This window comes from Cuculus canorus, chromosome 15, assembly GCF_017976375.1.
Source record: "Cuculus canorus isolate bCucCan1 chromosome 15, bCucCan1.pri, whole genome shotgun sequence".
NCBI classification, from domain to species: domain Eukaryota; kingdom Metazoa; phylum Chordata; class Aves; order Cuculiformes; family Cuculidae; genus Cuculus; species Cuculus canorus.
The window spans coordinates 12134960-12153256 of record NC_071415.1 but is presented as its reverse complement, the minus strand read 5'-3'; the positions used below and the strand labels follow the sequence as shown (position 1 = coordinate 12153256).

The 18297-nt window shown below is 43.8% G+C and overlaps 1 protein-coding gene across 3 annotated transcripts in view; it reads right to left on the bottom strand.

Moving 5' to 3' along the window:
• Positions 1–474: 474 nt before the first annotated feature.
• The window catches only part of TTYH3 (tweety family member 3), a 72701-nt gene continuing 54878 nt past the window's right edge, over positions 475–18297 (bottom strand). The window contains exons 8-15 of one of the 3 annotated variants that reach the window (XM_054080470.1): positions 14446–14501; positions 13103–13195; positions 12891–12983; positions 12319–12455; positions 10173–10349; positions 9187–9262; positions 6961–7062; positions 475–1598 (exon numbers count right to left, since the gene is read on the bottom strand). In XM_054080470.1, coding sequence (XP_053936445.1) covers positions 6982–7062; positions 9187–9262; positions 10173–10349; positions 12319–12455; positions 12891–12983; positions 13103–13195; positions 14446–14501 — 713 coding nt within the window. In that variant the 3' untranslated portion in view covers positions 475–1598; positions 6961–6981. The remainder of the gene's footprint in view (positions 1599–6960; positions 7063–9186; positions 9263–10172; positions 10350–12318; positions 12456–12890; positions 12984–13102; positions 13196–14445; positions 14502–18297) is intronic. The other 2 variants (XM_054080471.1, XM_054080472.1) reach the window with 2 other exon arrangements.

Here is an 18297-nt window from a genome sequence, read left to right as displayed (position 1 = left end):
TGCTCAGAGGTAAAAAGACAAAAAGGAACATCAGAGTTACCCTACTGAAAGGGCAGTTCTCAACAGTACCACCCAAGAGGCAGTCTCCTCTTCCAGTAGGAAGTTGAGTGCCCTTTGGAGACTGCTCTTCAGTGGAAAGTACAGCACCAATGGAGATGTTGCCCTCTGCAGGCACCCAGCTGCCCCTTTGCAAGTCTTGGTTCTGCTTCATATCTAGAAAAATGCCTTACATGTGCCTCAATATGGTCAGATAGTGGTTAGCAATGTGCTTAGAAAAACAAAATGAAATAAAATACAATAAAATAAAAACCTGTTCTGACAGTAACAATATTCTCCAGATGTCATTTGGGTTTCTGATTCTGGAACACAGAAAATATACTGATGATGTTGTGAGTTTTCAAGGACCGAGGCTCCAAAAGCCTCCTTCAATGCCAGTTCAGCAACCCTGTGCTGTAAATGACTTTTTTTTTAAAGAAAAAGAAAAAAAAGAAAAGAAAAAGTCCAGCAGAATTCACAGGTCACTACTGCAGGGAGAGCTTGCATTTGCTATAAATCCATTGGTGCTTCCAGTCTCTCTCGCTTTGCAAGCTGACTGTCCCATAAGATCTAGCATCAGAGAGCTCAAACTCTTTAGTGCAAAAATCCCCTCCACAAAGTCTTGCAAGTCTTTTCCTGGAAAAATTTGGCACCAAATAGGTGGCTGGCTCCCGTTTGATCTGTGTGTTGGCCTTGTAAAGGCAGCACCCAGAATGCCATCTGCAAGCACTTGGGCTTCCCTGAAGGAGCAGAGAGGTCAGGTTCAGAGCAGCTGACTGGTGCTGGGACCCCCCTGCTCCTCCTCCAGAATTCACATGCCAGACATAGTGGGAAAGAAAAAGACAATTTCTTAATGGATTTTCTTTTCAAAAAGTTAGTAGTGGAATGGTTTGCTCTAGAAGAGCCTCAGGCTCCCAAATTACGGTGGATATACAGTGACACCACGAGGTAGGGGCTTCCCCTCCTCCCTCACACAGGACACCAGACCAGGACTCCCAAAATGCTCTACTGACTCAGCTTTTCCTTGTTGTACACCAGTCACAGGCACCGAGCCTCTGCTTCTTCAGCGTTTGACAGACTGCTGATCCCACTGCAGAGTGAAGATCTACCACCACCTTCCACCGAGTCCCTCTGGGGAGCAGAAGGGGGAAAAAAAGGGGGCAGAAGATATTCACCAACTTTTTCTGATAAGCTACTTTGATAAAATCAGCCCCGGACAGGTGGACCATTTCCTGCCTGGGTGCTCTCAGTTGGTTGCCTGCGGACACATCAGGTAAAAGAAGCTGAATGCTTAAATTCAAAATGGACTTCAACGAGCGGGTACCATGTTGGAAGGTGGTCTGAACTGGAGAAACAGAGGGAGCTGCACTGGATTTTGGGTAGAACAGCAGTATTGTTCTATGAGGACAGCACAGGGGCACAGCAGTTGGCACATTGTTTAGTTTGACTGCACGTGTGGGTTTTCTATTTTTTGCTTTTGCTTTTCCATTTTAATGCACACTGCCAGCATCTGGACGAGGTTGGTTGGTGGCGAGGTATTTGGCTCTCATGCTGGAGGTGTACTGGAGGAAGACAAGACAAAAGAAAAAAACCAAACAGAACAGAAAAGTAAGTCAGAATGACTGATGTAAACACACACCCATAGAGTATGACCACCTCCCAGCATAAAATGATCCGTATGTAAAATAAATATCAAGGAGCTGCTGGCTCAGTCTGTCAGACTGAGGGAAGTTTCACAAGTCACTGCATGGTCCAGTCTGAGTAACAGACACTGAGTCACTGTCAGCCTGCTGCAAGGATGCTGGCCAGGCCAGTGCAGATGGGCTAATGATTTATCCAAGCTCTCTACAGAGAAGGAAATCCAACAGTCATTGAGTCCAAATATGCCATAGTTCACTTGGGAAAAGAAAGGGAAATGGAAATGACAAATACAAAAAACCCACCTCACACCTTCATCTTCTCTCAAGTCATGTTGTTGCTTTCAACCATGCCAGAAAAGGAGGTTGAAAAGAAAATGGGTGTGCATTGCATTTTTACATTGCATTTTGCTGCAACGAGGGCACTAGAAGACTGCGTGCATCACAAATGGACAGTTTGAAAGAAAAGTGTGGAAGAGTGAACCTCTGCACAATTTGTGCCCAAGAAAGAACAGACCCTGTCAGGCTGGAAGCAGGCTGCCATGAAACAAGAGTTACCAGTTATCAGATGGGCAATAATCCACTGTGACTTGGGATCCAGCCTGCGTACCGTGCAGCAGTAGATAAGACTCCAGCTTGGAGATGAGAAGAGAAAGTCAGAAAGATGAGAGGTTGTTTTGTTTTGGGGAGGTTGTTTTTTTTTTTTTATTTTCTTTTTTTATCATAAGCAAGGTGATCCAAAACAGCTCCCAGAAGCTACTGCGGTAATATATGCCATTCAGCTTTGAATAACAATCTGAAAAGCATGCAAATAATACCCAACAGTAAGAACAAAAAAACTTTGCCTCTTTATGTCAATGTGTTCAATGCCTTCATCATGACCACATTACTGCTTCTGGGATCCTGCTACCACGATACTAACCAAGCAATGAGTACAGACTTTTTTTTTGCCTCTTTTTATACCAGCTGCAGCTTGAATAATTTTATAATACCCACATCTTACTTCCCAAGGGTGCTCTTCAGCATACTGACTTTTTATCAGCTTTAAAGCTGAACCACATAAAATAGCCAGTTAAGCTGGCAAAGAGACAATTGAAAAGCAGTTCCCCACCAAGAGCTATGATTTATCTCAGCTACTAGGAAAGAACATTATGAGGCATCTTTAGGCTCCTAAAAGCTGAGCTATCCAAAGAGGTTTTCAGAAAATTAACCATATTTTTATCAGTTTTTCTTCCAAGACTGACCTGGGCTGAACTTCTGCACAATACAAGAGGGAAGCTGTTCCTCTGGCAGAGCTGACCCCACCAACACAAGATAAAGACACCTGCGGCTTATTTTCACACTCATCTTCTAGTGTCTTCCATAATTGGAAAACTTTCTGCAGAACATGGGTCTTAATATAAAACTCTGGCCCAGAAATGGCATCTATATTTAGAAGACAAAGGGTACAATCTGCTCTCTCTTTTTAAGATGTATTTTTTTGTCAGTGAGAATGAAAGAGATAAAAAATATAAAGCTGAGCCAGTTTAAGCACTATATTCTATAGGGTTTATTAAATGTGACTACTGTTTCTGAAAAAGTTTAGGGCATTATTAAAACATATGAGACTAACCCAATGGTCTTGGAGAGGCTTCTAAGTCAAAGAACTTTCTCATAGAATAAGTAGGGCATGTTTCAGGTAGCGCAATATTGAAATTGCCAATTTCATGCCAAGAGGGTCTTAAAAGGAAAAATGCATTTGATTGTTCATTTTCCATTTGTATTCTCTATGTGACACGAAAATGACTATGAACACAATACCTCCAGGTGCTAAGGTTTTGTAAGTAGTATTTAGAAAAAGAATCTCAGATCACGGAAGGCTATCGTGTATCTTCCTGCACGAGTCATAGGTTCAGCACACACCATGCAGCATCAACTTTTAGAACTTTAAAATCAAGAAGGGCCACTTGATGAAATGCATTTCAAGGATGTACAAAGTACACCCACCATGGAGTTAGAAGTCAAAAATAAGTCACTTCTTCCTTCACGAAGAAAACACCCCACAGTTCTTTAAGTGTTACTAAACCAAAGTAATCAGGAATGAGAATTGGACAATCGAGCAGAAGGTATTTTACATTCAAACCTACCTGCAATCCAACACAAGGAACAAATCAAGACTCAGAAGTCAGAGTTAGGGCTGATGTTCTCTCCTTAACTCAAGATTTTTTGTGCCTTTAATTTTTCCTATTAAAGTTTGAGCCAGTCACTCCTTCCGTTAAAATATATTTTTAATGACCACGATAAGTATAATTGGAACCTGGAAGCAGAGAGCTAACACTTCACAGCACACCTCTCTCAACCAGCACAGCTCTATCAGCGTGCACTGGATCTTCAGTCACTGCATTAGATTCAATGTTCAAATGCTTGCTCCACACACTGTTGATAGCGGTCCCTCATCCAAATCCCCCAGTGCATCCTCTGCTAGGATTCAGAGGAAAGATGCCGTGGAATACACAGATCCCAACATCTGGACCAGCCAGTAGATGAAGCAGACGCTTGCCAGTCACATGAATATGAAATCAAACTATTATTATTCATAGCCAAAATACATAAGTCTTAATAATTACTTTTTTTAAGGGAGCTAAAGTCTTAAAGTCCAAGCACAATTCAGAGCTAAGGTGGTCTTGGACTCCAAGGTAACCTGGATACAGTGCCTGACACAGCTGTAAGGTATACAGTTGCATTTAGTTTCCTTTAAAGAGGAGCTTTCACAGAAGGTTAAAGAACATGCACAATGCAGTCATTCTTCCAGTACTCTCACTGGAAGTACCCACGTGCCTATACGCCCTCATTTATCCTTCCAGAAACAGCACGGAGAACAACTTCCAACACATACCTTCACCCCGCTGTCAGCTACTCTAATAGGAGTACCTAAAAGGCTTCTTGTTACCATTTCTCTTGGTGGCTTGTGCTATTCAACACAGCACATCTCTGTCACTCACCAGTCAGCTAGGACAAACACAGCTGACTGCACACTAGTTTATTTTTGTATTTCTCCAAAGACAAAAAGTCTCTCTCCTTCACATTCAGCCTTGTTGAGGGTCTAAGCTTTCATAGGTATGGTTTGCCAGCACATATGAGTTAGGTGCTTAACATGTATAGCCTGTATACAAAGGAGCCATTGGTTGCAAAAAAAAAACCAACCCAAACCACTAATGGCAATAATCAGTTAATTTTAGAGACCATAAATTCCACCAACTCCTGTGAACTGTGCAGACCATGAGTACTTCACAGCTAACTGAGCTATGCTGGAAGATCACTTACCATATCAAACCATGACTCTGAGTATAAACTATTTACTATTTGTGGTTAAAACCCCCACATGTATCTCTCTCCAGCTACTCTGACTTTGATTTCCTGCCAGAGCTATTCAGGTAATCCAATAAAGACCAAAGCTTTTGGATTCAAATTCTTAGAGGTTGATGTACCTCTCAAATAGCTAAAGCACAGTAAACACAATTACAGCAAATAGGTTCTGAATTCAAAGTGACTTAAGTTTTCCAAGTCAAAAGAACAGAGCTTCTGTTTGGTTTGTTTGTTTTTAAAGTCTTGGAAAGAATGCAATGCCAGTTTCTTAGCCCTGCAGACAACCACATTAAAATCTAGGTGTGACCTTAGGTAAACAGAAGACAGTGCAGATGGAGATCTGGTCATGTTTCATCCCAGAGATTTCAAGTCCAGAATGAAGATGCTAGAATTCCCTTCCCCGCCCAAGCAGTATTTTATTTCATGGAACAGATCCATCTAACATCGCTACAATACCACCTGGAGGAACCAAAAGGCAGAAAACCTACCATAAGCTGATGTCAAAGAACAGCCTTTGCAAGACTTAAGACCAAAGAAGGCTGTGACCCTTTCAAGGGTGCTAACACCATGCTTCAAGACAAGTTTGTTTGCATTCATGCACCATGGCAAAGGACATCAAGACACCCGATTCAGACAGCACCCTTCCCAACACGTCACAAGGCAGGCAAACGGCAAGAGGCAGCGAGAATGCAGACCAAGCAGCAACATGACAGAAAGGAATCCAAGGTGAGGCTGACAAAGTCCCAACAAGAACAGCAGAAAAGAAGGAACAGCACCTTTATGGCCATGTATTTCTGGGAACAGAATGTAAGACACAGGTCACTGACTGCATGAGCCAAAAGCAATGGGCTCTGTTCCATCTGGAACCATCGCTTTCCAGTTACTGTGCTACTGTAGTCCCCTTGAAGGAGTGCTGTCCTTCATGGCAAGTGAGTTGCCCGATGGCTCTAATTATAACCTATGCTCAAACTAAAAAACTACAGGGCCTAATACAGACCACCTACTTTTCTGTAGGCACATGGCTTTGGCATGGACCACTGTGAGGGAAGAAACACTGGCTATCTTGGAGAACACCAGCAACTACAGCCCATTAGTAATTCAGACAGTGAATTCAGATGGAGGGCCCCGTTCACAGAGCCTGTGGGACAGGGATGGAACGATCTGGACACACACAGAACAAACAAAACAGTAAAAAGGTTTTGAAACAGAATGAAACAGATCTTAGTGCTTATGTCTGGATCCTTCGGGAAGTTGTGTTTTTGTTTTTTTTTTAAACTTGCTCCTTTCTGAATTTAAATGCAAGGACAAAAGGAGAAGCTGCACACAGATCTAACAGGGAACAAAGTAACTGTTCAGGACAGGCCATTACCAGGTAGGATCTTTCAACAAATTGGAAATGCTACTGAGGAGCTCAAAGCTCACGGCAGGTAAGTATCAATGGTTTAGGCACATGCTGTCAGACAAACAGAACAGCAGTAGCACCCAAAGGAAACCAAAAGCTGACTGAAAGGCTGCTAGATAGGTTCTCCTTACTTCTAGAAAATGGCTTCTTGTGATGGGATAACTTGTATTCTTCATTTGAAGGTCAAGGTTAGTTCTACATTCAAGCAGCACGCAGTTCTAAGCATTCAAGCTGTTCTCAAGCATGGACTCTGAGTAGGAGCTGCTGTGAGATACCTTTTATGAAGAACGGGCACCTGTAACCCTCAGTGTGTATCAGAAACCTTTACAGGGTCGATACTGCTCCTTGAATCTGCACCACAGCAAAAACTGATTTTGTTTTTTTAATTTTAACCCTTGGCAGGAGGGAATGGGGTGGGAGGTGCAGAGGGAAGGAATGTGAAGAAATCAAAGGCATTAGCCTGGGATAAACAGTGCAGGGATGAAGGGAGTGATTGGGAGTGGAGAAAGGGTTGAGCAAGAAGGACCTTTTTTCCAGTACCTGTTCCATTTGCGGGCGCTGTTACCAGTATGTCCGTGCACTGTCCGAGGGCTTAAGCTGCCAGCTCATATGGCTGCTACTGTCCATGGCAGCCAAATACAACTGTGATGACGCAAGAAAGAGAGAAAAAGAGAGTGCAGCCTCAACGTGCATGAAAAACACCGTGCAAGCAAGTGAAACGCTGTGATGTGTGTCAGCGACAAGGTGAGCTCTACAGGCCTAAGGGAATAGCCCTGTGGCAAGAAGGAGAAAAACAGAAGGAATGAGAGAAGGGAAAAAAACAAACAAACGAAAAGCCAGGAAAAGTAACGGACAAACAATGCAGCAGGATCATCACAACTTAGTTTTCATCATGTCTTCACAGACAGCTAAATGGCATATCAGCACTGTCCACCCACTGGACATAAGCTATTTGGATGGTTATCCCCCTCTCCTCCCTTCCAGAAAGCAGGGAAGTGTGCACTGGTATTTCCTTTTAATCTCTCTCCTCCCACAGACAATTTGCTATGAAAAGTTACAGTGTCTTCTGCCTCAGTATGGTCTCAGCCACCTGGTATGGAGAGCTGCAAATACAAAAATCCCAGAAAATCCCCCCTTCCCTCTTGCCTGCCAAAATAAGAGTAGGCAGTACTTTCCTTCACCACACTGCCCATCTACTATGACCCTCCACAGAACACATTTCTCCTACAGCCTGTTTCTTCCTTCACCTGGGGACAGGTTCCCGTTGTCTGTAGATGCTGCGCCACATTCTCCTCCCAGCTCAGCTCCTGTGCTTCCCTATGGCCTATATCGATGTCTGCCAAGTCAAGTTACTCTGAAAAAAGCCACTCATCTTTACCTACTCTCAGAAACCAGCCTAAGGCACCAGGACTCAGATTCCCCCCCCTCCAGGCCTTTTAACACAAACAGTTGCTGAAGAACCACGGATCTTCTTGCACAACTAAAGCCCCTGTGGAAAGGTGTGCGGTTTCTCTGAAGCCGAAGAGCTGTAAGGGAAGGGGAAGCAGGGCCTTGCTCTACAGACATGGAATGAAGGCACAGCCTTGGCAGTACCAGAGGGGCAGTGCCCTTCCTACAAACAGAAACGACGGTGGTAAAGCATTTGTCGCACTATGTTGTGCACAGCACATCAGCTTTTCTCCTGAGGACCATCTCATTGGTAGGAGCAGACAATGCCATCACAGACCTCGCGACCAGAGCACCAACAGCGATTAGGCAAAGCTTTGTGAAGGTTGAAAGAGGTCTGGTCAAGTATAGAGACAAGGATCCACTCTCTCTACAACAAGATGAGCTGGTCCTTTCAAAAAGGAATATAAAAATACAAATGCGATGTCGTCTTTTCCACCACAATTCCTACTGCTTTATCCTCCAACCTTCTCTTCCTCCTCTTCCCATGAATTTGAACCATGCACTGTACAGTGTATTTTCTTTACCTCTACCTGAAAACTGGTTAATTAAGCATGCTATTATTCATCCTCAGTAATCACACCACCAAGTTAGTGAGCACTGCGATGGCATGTTCTCCAAGTTCTGGTGTAAGGCAGGCTTACAGGATCCAGTGAAGGAGGGTGAGATTCACCTAGTTTTTATACAGACATGAAGGCAAGCCCAAGTTTTATCCAGCATACAGAAACGGCTATCAGGCCACTCCAAATACCAAAACCTTCCATGAAAGTTTCCTTTTTCCTCCATAGGAAATTAAATACAAAAATAGATTCTAAAGAAAGCAAAACAGTAGTGAAAGAAAGATTTAAAAAAAAAAATCTCAACAAAAAATAATACAGGTTTCATCCTACTATCTTCTTTAGGGCAAATTAAGGAGAGAGGTTCAGCGATAACTCTGAATTTACTGTTTTAACAAGTTTCTTTTTAAACACTAGGAACCAATGCCACAGATAGCAAGAACACTGCATGCAAGTGAATCATCCTGCTGAAGTCATCCACCAAGATACTCATGCACTTCGGTGGTGGCAGGACTGGGCCCACAGAATTACCAGTGTTACTAGATTGAGTGTCATTCTTTTTACATGCAATGTCCAAAGTAGCATAGCAGGGTTTTAGTCTCCATGGCAGGCAAGACACGGCTTGTCTACTCAAATTGCTGCCATTTTTGGGCCAGATCCTGTGTTTGGCTGCACGATCAGCTCCTTTGAGAACACATGGGAGTGGTAAATGCATATTCCCCAAAGTTGCTGAAGCAGAGAGGAGCAGTAAAGAGAGACTTACTGAGGGAGGTGGGGACTCCCGGCCAATGAGCGGGGTATTCTCGCAACGGGGGTTCTGGAAATTTGCATTCTGGCTCCTAGGAAAGGAAGACACACATGATAACAGGGCGTACGTGCCACGCTTCTCTGGGGAAGGTCTCTGATGGTGACACCGGACAGAGCATACACACCCCCAGAACTACCATATCAAGCCGGTCTCCCTCAAAACTCTTCGTACAGGCCAGGTGGATCCCCCTTTTTCAAACAAGGTCATAAAACAAGCACTGCTTTCCTCATATTAAGCACTGTCTTTACACTCTTACTCAGAAGAGCCCACACTGAATCATGTCAAATGATTTAAAAATAGGTTTGTGTGAAAATCTGCCTTCCTGCAGCATCAGAACTGCCAAGCTGCAGAAATAGAGATAAAATGAGGACAAAGTCTAAGGGGGAGAACAAAATGATGTGCTAATCCAAAAGAAATGAGCCCTGATGGTAGCCAAAGCATGATCAGGGTTAGGCAGTTGTGGAGAAAGCTCAGAAGATCCCACCTGGACTAGGTAGCTTCAGATTGCAACAGATATCAGAGCAGACTGCAAATATTGTAGAAGGACAGAGCCTATGGATTTTGTCTTGTCTCTCAGAAGGCTTAAAAACTTCTGGCAAAAATGCTCTATCTGAAGAATGAAGTCTTCTGGGGATCAGAATCATTTTGTAATAAGGAGCCTGGACAATGCTTTCCTACTTATTTTCTCTAGACAGTTTTCCAAATCCCACAGGTCAAAGCTGTTCATATTTTAAAGCGTGCTAATACAACCCTTTCTACTGCAGCACTTTTAAGCTATTCCATTCTCCCAGTAGCTGCCAATCAGAAAACATGCCTTTGAGACGCTGGACAAAATCCTTCATCTCTTCTACTGCTTGGCCCTACAGCACTTAGTGACAACAGAAATCAGAGTGAAGAAACCTGGACAAGTCGCAATACAGCCTTCTTGTTGGGATACTCACATGTACTCTGTGACAGGAGCATTGCTGACTGTGTGTGCTGCTGCTGGAATGCTGGTCTCACTGCCATAACTACTCCCACAGCTATAGAGGCTGGGCATGTGCACTCTGTAAAGATTATCGTGTGTTTGTCTACTCCCTTGAGCAGCTGATTCTTCTTCCCCATCATCATCTGAGCTTCTGCAAGAAGGAAAAAAAGTTCCTCCTAGAACCCTACAATTAACCCACATGTGGGGTTTGCATGAAACCATGGCAATCCTAGGAACCTCCCAACCATCTTCCACACCTCCACATTTATACCCATTTGGGATGCCTCGGGATGGTAGTGTCAAACACAGCCCACACCACAGTGACTCAGACCTCCCACAGATACCATCTGGACTTCTACACTGCGTGATCCCCTGCAGCCCCCCTACGGTCTTTGCTCAGGGCTTGGCAGACAGCAGTTCTGCAGCTGCTCAGTCACGCATCCAAAGGATGGACATATCCTGAAACACACAGCACTTGAAGGAAAAACTAAAAAAGAGGCAGTGACGATGTGGTGCCATACACCCCACCCTTCAAAACTGCAATCTGTCCCCTTCCATTTCTTGTAGTCACATCCAAAGAGCTTTTTAAAGGTAAGTCTCTGCAGACTTCTCTGAACTCTCATTCTGGTTACAAAGGGTCTGCTTCATCTTCTAGCAAAGTTTCAGAAGTCCTTACGGAGATGAAGTTGCAACATTTGTGTCCAAATGCTTTATTTTCTCAAAAATGCTGGGATTTAAAATCAACTGTAATACAGATTAGAGCTGTTTGCCAGCTGGCTCCTTTCCCATGGTACTCTCTCGTCCCTCCTATAGAATATACACTGCTATTTTATCTCCCTAATTATGGGATGAAGCACCAAGGTTTGAAATGTTTTAGCAAAGCTTGAAAAAGCTAGTAAATGGTTCTACAGGAAGCACTTTGCTGGAGGAGACAGCACAGACATCACATCACCATCCCAAACATCACCTGCAGCTTCTGTACCACAAGGTGGCACTGAAGTTATAGTCAGGGAATTGCAGCCTGCACAGCCTCTTATAGGCGATAAAGTGTAAAATCCGCCACCTCCCAAAGGGAGGCAGAGAAAGAAATGGTGCTTCAGGGATTGCAAGAGGGAATCCTTCAGTTCACAGCTGCAGCTTGAGCCTTGCTGGGGTTGGCAAGGCAGGCAGCAGCCCACATGGAAAGCAGCACAAGAGACATAAGTGTGTAAACCTTTCTCCTTCAAACAACTACCAGTCTTGCCTTGATAGTGTCCCTACAGCTGCAGTGGAAAGGGTAAGGAAACCAGCCATTTTCTTAAATGCTATTCTGCCACCTTTCCCAAGGCTTTCTCTGCGGGCGCTGCAGGCCTGGCAGGCTCTGGCTTCCTGCTGTTGTTCAGGATGTTCCATTTCACTCTGAACCTTGAGCCTGGGCTTAGACCACAAAAATCACATTTCAGGGCCACAGAATAGAACTTGCTAGTCTACCGCTCTTCTGCAAGAGCAGAAAATTCAAAGCTATCCTAATAGCTGCATATGGTGCAGCAGACAGTGAAGCAAAGGTTTGCTTAAGACTTACTGATCAGCCTGGTTATTGTCTTTAATACTAGCTCCAAATAGCTCTGCTGTTAGATGATTGCCACCAATTTGCAAGTATCTCATCTGACTATGCTATTGCCAGTTTCTATTAGCTATGCAAGTCAGTCACCCCAGCACAAGCAAAGTCAAAAAGGCAAGCATGAACTGCTTCTCATCCCAATTCTCTTCTCCACACTAGAACAAATGCCACAAAGTCATGCAAGAAAACAGGTATTTTACAGAGATGACACATAGTTCAAGCATTATCTCTTTACAGCTATAATCATTCATCTCTGGCTTGACTCATGGTCCTACAGTGTACCAAATACTCTGCACACATAGTATTCCAAGTGCAATAAGGTTCAGATGGAAATATTAAATGCAGCCCGAGCAAAAGCCAACAGCTTTTTTCTGTTGGACCTCTGCTTATAATGCCTCAGCCCTCATACTCCTGGGATCACCTCAGAAAGAGCTCCATATGCTCGCAGGCGCAAATCCAACAGCCAGCCGTCATTAGGAAAGAGCTCTACAACCCTACAGGATCTAAACTCTCTATATACCTCTTTTGCTGCCAAGTGTGTGGGACGCTGCACACAATGGAACTGAACATAAGGGCTGTAACAAAGGAGAAGAGAACCAGGTAGATGAGGCCTTCCACTCCATCATAGCAAAAGCCCGTCAAAGCCTGGACGTAATCCTGGAGAGAGAAATGAACAGAGTTTCTTGATCACCAGAGAGTTAATTTTGAGCTCCAATTCAAAAGCCCTTCCCCTGGACTGTGCTCTCTGAAACATCTTATGAGATTGTAGTCCCTTTTCCAGAACACACTTCCATTTTTGTTTTGGGGACCTCAAGTGTTTTTTTATAACTGATCTTAACCCTTATTTCCCTTCATAAAGCAAGCTCGGATATGGATATATGAAGACATGATATCTAGTCTCCTACGCTGATGTTCAAATGCAAAGCTAATTTGATCCAAACTCCCATTCCCCTTCCTGCTGGAATCAACCCGTAAAAGCTGTTGAACTGTTCTGGCACACCAGAGATTTGAACCTCCAAAATAATCCATATACTACAGGCTCTACACCCTCTTCGTTCTTTCTTAGCTCAGGCTCCGTTACCAAGTACTCACCAAATGCAGACTCCGACAGTCTACTAAAGCTGTCAGTTGCTGTAAGTTGATCTCTGTTGAATTTAAAACCTCTTGGATCCGAGTAAGATACTCCTGTAAGCAACAAGTTAGTGATTACAGTAAGGAAATGGATTAGTAGGAGCTGATCTTGGGCTTTGTACAAGGGTAACAGAAGCCAGAAAGCACAGGGAGAGCAAACTTGGGAGAGTTACCTTGGAGTTGGGGTGTTCTCTGCTTGCTGACCTCAGGAGTTCTATAACATCATCTTGCATTTCAACCAGAGCCTTGTGACTTCCCGATAGCTTCTGTTCAACACAAAATACGCACTGTTTCAGCAATTCAGGCCACATGAGCCAACAGAACTCCTGGGAAAAGGCTGAAATTCTACTTCCCAAATACTGAAGCATCATCTGCATAAATGGCGCAAGTTGAGGATGTCTCAACTGACATAACTGCAGCTGCAACAGGGTTAAGTTTAACTTTTACCAACCTGGTAGAACTACAGACAGAAAGAAGGGGGAAAGGAAAAAACCAAAAAGAAAAAACCCAAACCCACAAACGCACAGCTGGGGCATCGTGTCAGCGGTGGCCACCTCCAGGATAGCAGAACCAGAAAAAGACACAACGCACTCGTTCTCACCACAGAGTACAGCTAGATTTTTCTATTAAATCAGATGTCTGAGAAAGATTTAATGTCAGCACTACAAGTTGTTTGTATTGGGGTGCAGCCTTCACACTCCATTGAAACATCCATGGGAATTTCACATACAAGTGCATATCAGAGTCTACTAAGCAACCAGAAATGCAACAGATGGCAACAGTGCATCATACCACAGCTTGAAGTGTTCTTACCCCACCCTTTAAAAGAGAGGAAGACAAGACTTAAAAAATCCTAAATATAAATGGTGAAGCAGCTGGTGTCTGCCAAATGGTGGGTGGTGTGGGTTCATTCTGGCCTCTGATACGTAAGACAAAGTTTGGGATGGGCCCAGGTGCTGTTCCTCAGCCCCCACACAAAAGAATAATGACTCACATTTATACTTCAGGATGCAAACCCTTCAACATCCAAGGGATTTAAGAGGCGTATGTGAGAATCACTCCCTCACCCACAGAAGTGGCTGTATTCTGGGAGTGGAGTGTTGCCACTGTTTAACCCAAAAGAACCTGCAAGAAGAGATTCAAAGCAGGAAGTATGTAGTTTCCCACCGTGGCATTAGTTGTGGGTGCTCTGCCTCTCCATGGCTGTTCTAAGAGCTGCCATGTACACAGAGGTACCATGAACAAAGCCCTGGTCCTCACCACATCACACATGGGCTGTTTTAAGAGGGCATCCTGAACCTAAGTAGTACTGAAGTTGGTAAAGATTGCTCACTAAATCATAGCGCCACCTTTTACACAGCTGCAAAGTAGCTACCAAAGTTTAACCAACAGGTGTAGCGCTCCATAAAGCTAACACCTTGCAACTTGCTACATGATTGATGGCATCAAAAGCATTTAACCTACCCTTTGCAGGATGCTGAGATGGAGTAAAGGGTGCTAGGATGCTTAAACTCACCTGCTGGAAAGGATTGGGGTATCCAGCACTGCAGGTAATGTAATATCGGAGAGTATCTACAAAGACAAAAGAAAAGAAAGTCACGCTAGATACACTGTTCAAGCCTTGCAGTATTTCAGGACTGCCACAAGAGAGGTGTTAAGTTCTGAAAGCAATACACAAAATAAAAATACAATATAAATGGAAGCACTCCCCTCTCTCTGTGTAGGATTACAGTGCATGGATGGCACTAGAGAAAGGGATATAAACTGCCTTTGGGGAGAAAAGAAAGACTTGTTGAGGTTTGTTTTGTTTTAGGGTTTTTTTTTTGTCATCTGGGGTTTTTGTTTGCTTTATTTTGAACAGTGAGAGGCAATGGAGCTATCCCACCCGCACTTAAAAGAAAAACAGGCAAAAAAAAAAGACATCTTCACAACTGGGGATTCTTCTGTCATTTTCAAGAAGAGACTGGTTTTAGGCAGTGTTCTGTAGAAGAACAAAAGGAAGTCCTCCTAATTCAAGTAAATCGTAACTTTCAGCAACATAATTTCCTAAAATTGGTATCATTTTGAAAGCCAATGAGGAAATGGAAGACAAGTCCTTGTCTTTGACACATACTAGGGATGAACAAGTAAATAGCAGTCTGTTTTCTGATAGATGTCACTTGAATATAATTGGATTTTAATTAGAAAGCTTTAATTAGACTTTAAAGAGTACACGTAATTTGTTTTGCATCCTTCTTTTGACTTATGCAAAATTGGTATTTTCAATGTTGAGTCAATACTGCAGACTTTCTCAGGAAAGAAAGCTCTTACCACATACTAGGATAACAGCAACACATTATCCATTCAAGGGATCTCAGATCATTTGCTGGTAGTACCCCCAAAATTAGTCTTAATACCAAGTAGTTCTATCAGCAATCACAGGACAGTGAAGATGTATTCATAAACTTCCAGATAAGACTGTTAAAGTGCTCTGCTGGCAGCATCACTTATTTAAGGCTTGAAGACACAGTTTTATTTCTCCCTATTCAGACATGTATGAAACCAGCCTGGTGCCCTCATGAGCCTTCCATAATACAACTGCCAGCATGCAGAAGTTATAAATATCAGGCTTTCCCCTGCCATCGCCAGTAATGCTATCAAGGGAGGGAGCTCTGAAGGACTTGATCATCTAAACACCTTTGGATTATTTCTCAAACATTTCTAGTTCCTCTTCAGATGAATGGGATTGCATCAGCTCAGCAAAATCAAGGGTGAAGCTGGCTCAATAAAGATGACAAAACCCCCAAAACACATATACATTTTGCATTTCCCTCCCCACTAGCATCCTTTTCTCCATTCCTTTTAATCATCTGCCTGTGACTTTCAGTAATATATTCCAGACTGCAAAGGTATTCTAATCGGTCCCAACTCAGAAATCAGCAAAAGGCACAACTACAAGCGAGCAGAGCTGTGAAGGAAGCAGACCTGACTGTATCCTGACTCTGCCGTGCTTCCCATAAAAATTGAATGCACCTTTCGGCAAGCCAACACACTGGAGACCAAGCGGTACAACACAGACTGTCAGCTCCTGCACGCTGGCAATGCAACCTGACAGCTGTTATTTATAATTCATTAGCCTACTTTGGGGCAGCTTCTGCCAGCTGCTCCATCTCCCCCCTACTGCCTCTTTCTCTGGGATGACTTACATCTTCCCAGCCAAGCCTCTAAACAGCAATTAGCAAAATCTGGGCAGGTAAGAGGGCATCAAGAACTGCTTTGTGTGCCTCACTTTGGGCAGAACGCACAAACGACTGCCCACAACTACGGAGCCAAGGAAAGGACTGCTCCTCCTAGGCTCATAAATCACACTCAATCACACTACAGAAAGATGGATTAAAATGCGCCTGTGCTGAGAGAACAGCATAGCAACGGCAATCCATAGCATCACACACGGTGACCTAAAGGAGCTGCGATCTTGCAATCTATTTAAGTTAAACCAATTGGCCATTAAAAGTTTTTCTTAGGCTCCCACAATGGTATCAATTTTATACCATCTTTCTAATGCATCAAGTTGCATGACATACTGCTAATACATAGCTCTAGAAATGTTTCTTGAGGGCCTTCCTGGATCACCCCTGGTGGGCAGATTCCAGATGAGAGTTTCCAATATCATCGCAGTTTGCAGCTTGTAAGCCCAGGATCAGTTTGCTAGTTACGAGTGAAATAAAAAACAGCACAGTGAAATAAGTGCTTGCCTTGCTTCACCTTGGAAGGCAGGATCAACAAGGCTTCGCTGTGGTAGCACTGGCTTTGCAGCTGACAAGTGACACTGCACATAAAACGTGCTTTCTAAAACAGCAAAGCCAGCAGGAGCAGCCTTTCCCCAGCGCTGAACCCAGTATGTGAATAGCTGTGGCGCTTTAAAGCTAAAGCTACAAAAGCCAGTGAAGCTGCCCTAAAGTGATCGTCTGCTACAAAGCCTGAAAATAAGAGGAGCATGACCCCTGCCTCCATTCTGCCAGGCTGGAAAAGTGGAAAGAGCAGGAGGCACCTCTACCAGTTTTAAACCTGGTAGAGGCTATCCTGTACAAAACCAAACCTTACGTTTCTGTCCAGAAAACAGCTATACTAACTCATCATTTTGCACTCTTTAACAGGTCCAAGCAATTTCTTTCCATAATTATTTTCCTCTCAAGGAAAATTCCTGAAGGTTGGATCAGATTTTCGAAGCTGACTTTTAGACAACCTAGTTTACAGGAGAAGGGTTAGGTAGGGTCATATCCGCAGCTGCCTATGCCTGCCATCGCTAGCAGCAATCCTCCTGACCCACTCTCTTGGTGCACAGGCAGTGTGGGAACAGAAGGCAAGAAAGGAAATTACCCAAAATGCTTTATTTTTGCAAAGCCTGTTTTTCCTAGAAAGGAAAGTAGAACTGCCTTCTAAAGACAGCTTCAGCTGCTAGATCTGCTTACTGCTGCTGCAACCATGGAGACTTACTACTCGCTTCAAAGCACAGCCAAAACGCAAAGATGGCATTATGTACCTGCCCAAAGGCAGCAAGGTGGTCTGCAGGGCAAAGAGCAATCAGAAAAAAGATCCTATTTAAAAAAAAATATCCCTGCCCCTAGAAAGAACAGCTTTTCCCAGCCCCTTTTCATCATTGCTCGAGCATTCTCTACACAGCTTGCATTTACATATGTGTAAGTGTTCCTCTTACTGTATTATTCCTCTTTATTGTACGCATACACCCAGATGAGACTCCCTCTGTGGGTTCAATCATCAGAGAAAGCTGAAGTACATCATGTGATGTCAAAGGAAGACGACTCTTTCATCCAGATGTTCTAACCCAGGTAACACGTTCTCCACCAGGAGCGTTGTTTACCTAGGGCGACAGTCTGACAGCGAAGGGAAGTATCTACATAACATTTATATTTTTCTCACATATGCTGCTGTTGTACCGGTGAAATCAGTCATCGCGAGCCTTCAGCAAAGAGCTCGTAGCCATCCCAAGTGCCCTGCATGCAAAGCTTTCTGCTATTTAGGAGACCAACCAAAATGCAGCTTCTCAACACTGATATCAGCTCAGCACAATTCTCTAGAGGGCTTCTTCACACAAACTCTTTTCCGCAGTGCCTGCTGAGCTCAAGTAATAGCTATGCAACCACCACATGCTGCACGTGAGGTTTTGTCCTGACCTTATTACTAGAAAGGAAAGTGAGGTGGTGGCAGTGTCAGTCCTCTGGTTCATCCAGCTCTGGGCTTCTAAGATGAGAGAGAATCAGTGAGAGACCAATTAGAAGGCTGTGTGTGACATGAAAGCTTGCTGCTGATATCTGAGCTGCTAAGTCTCGGCATCCAGCCTGAGCAACCTGTCTGGACTGGAGGTAAA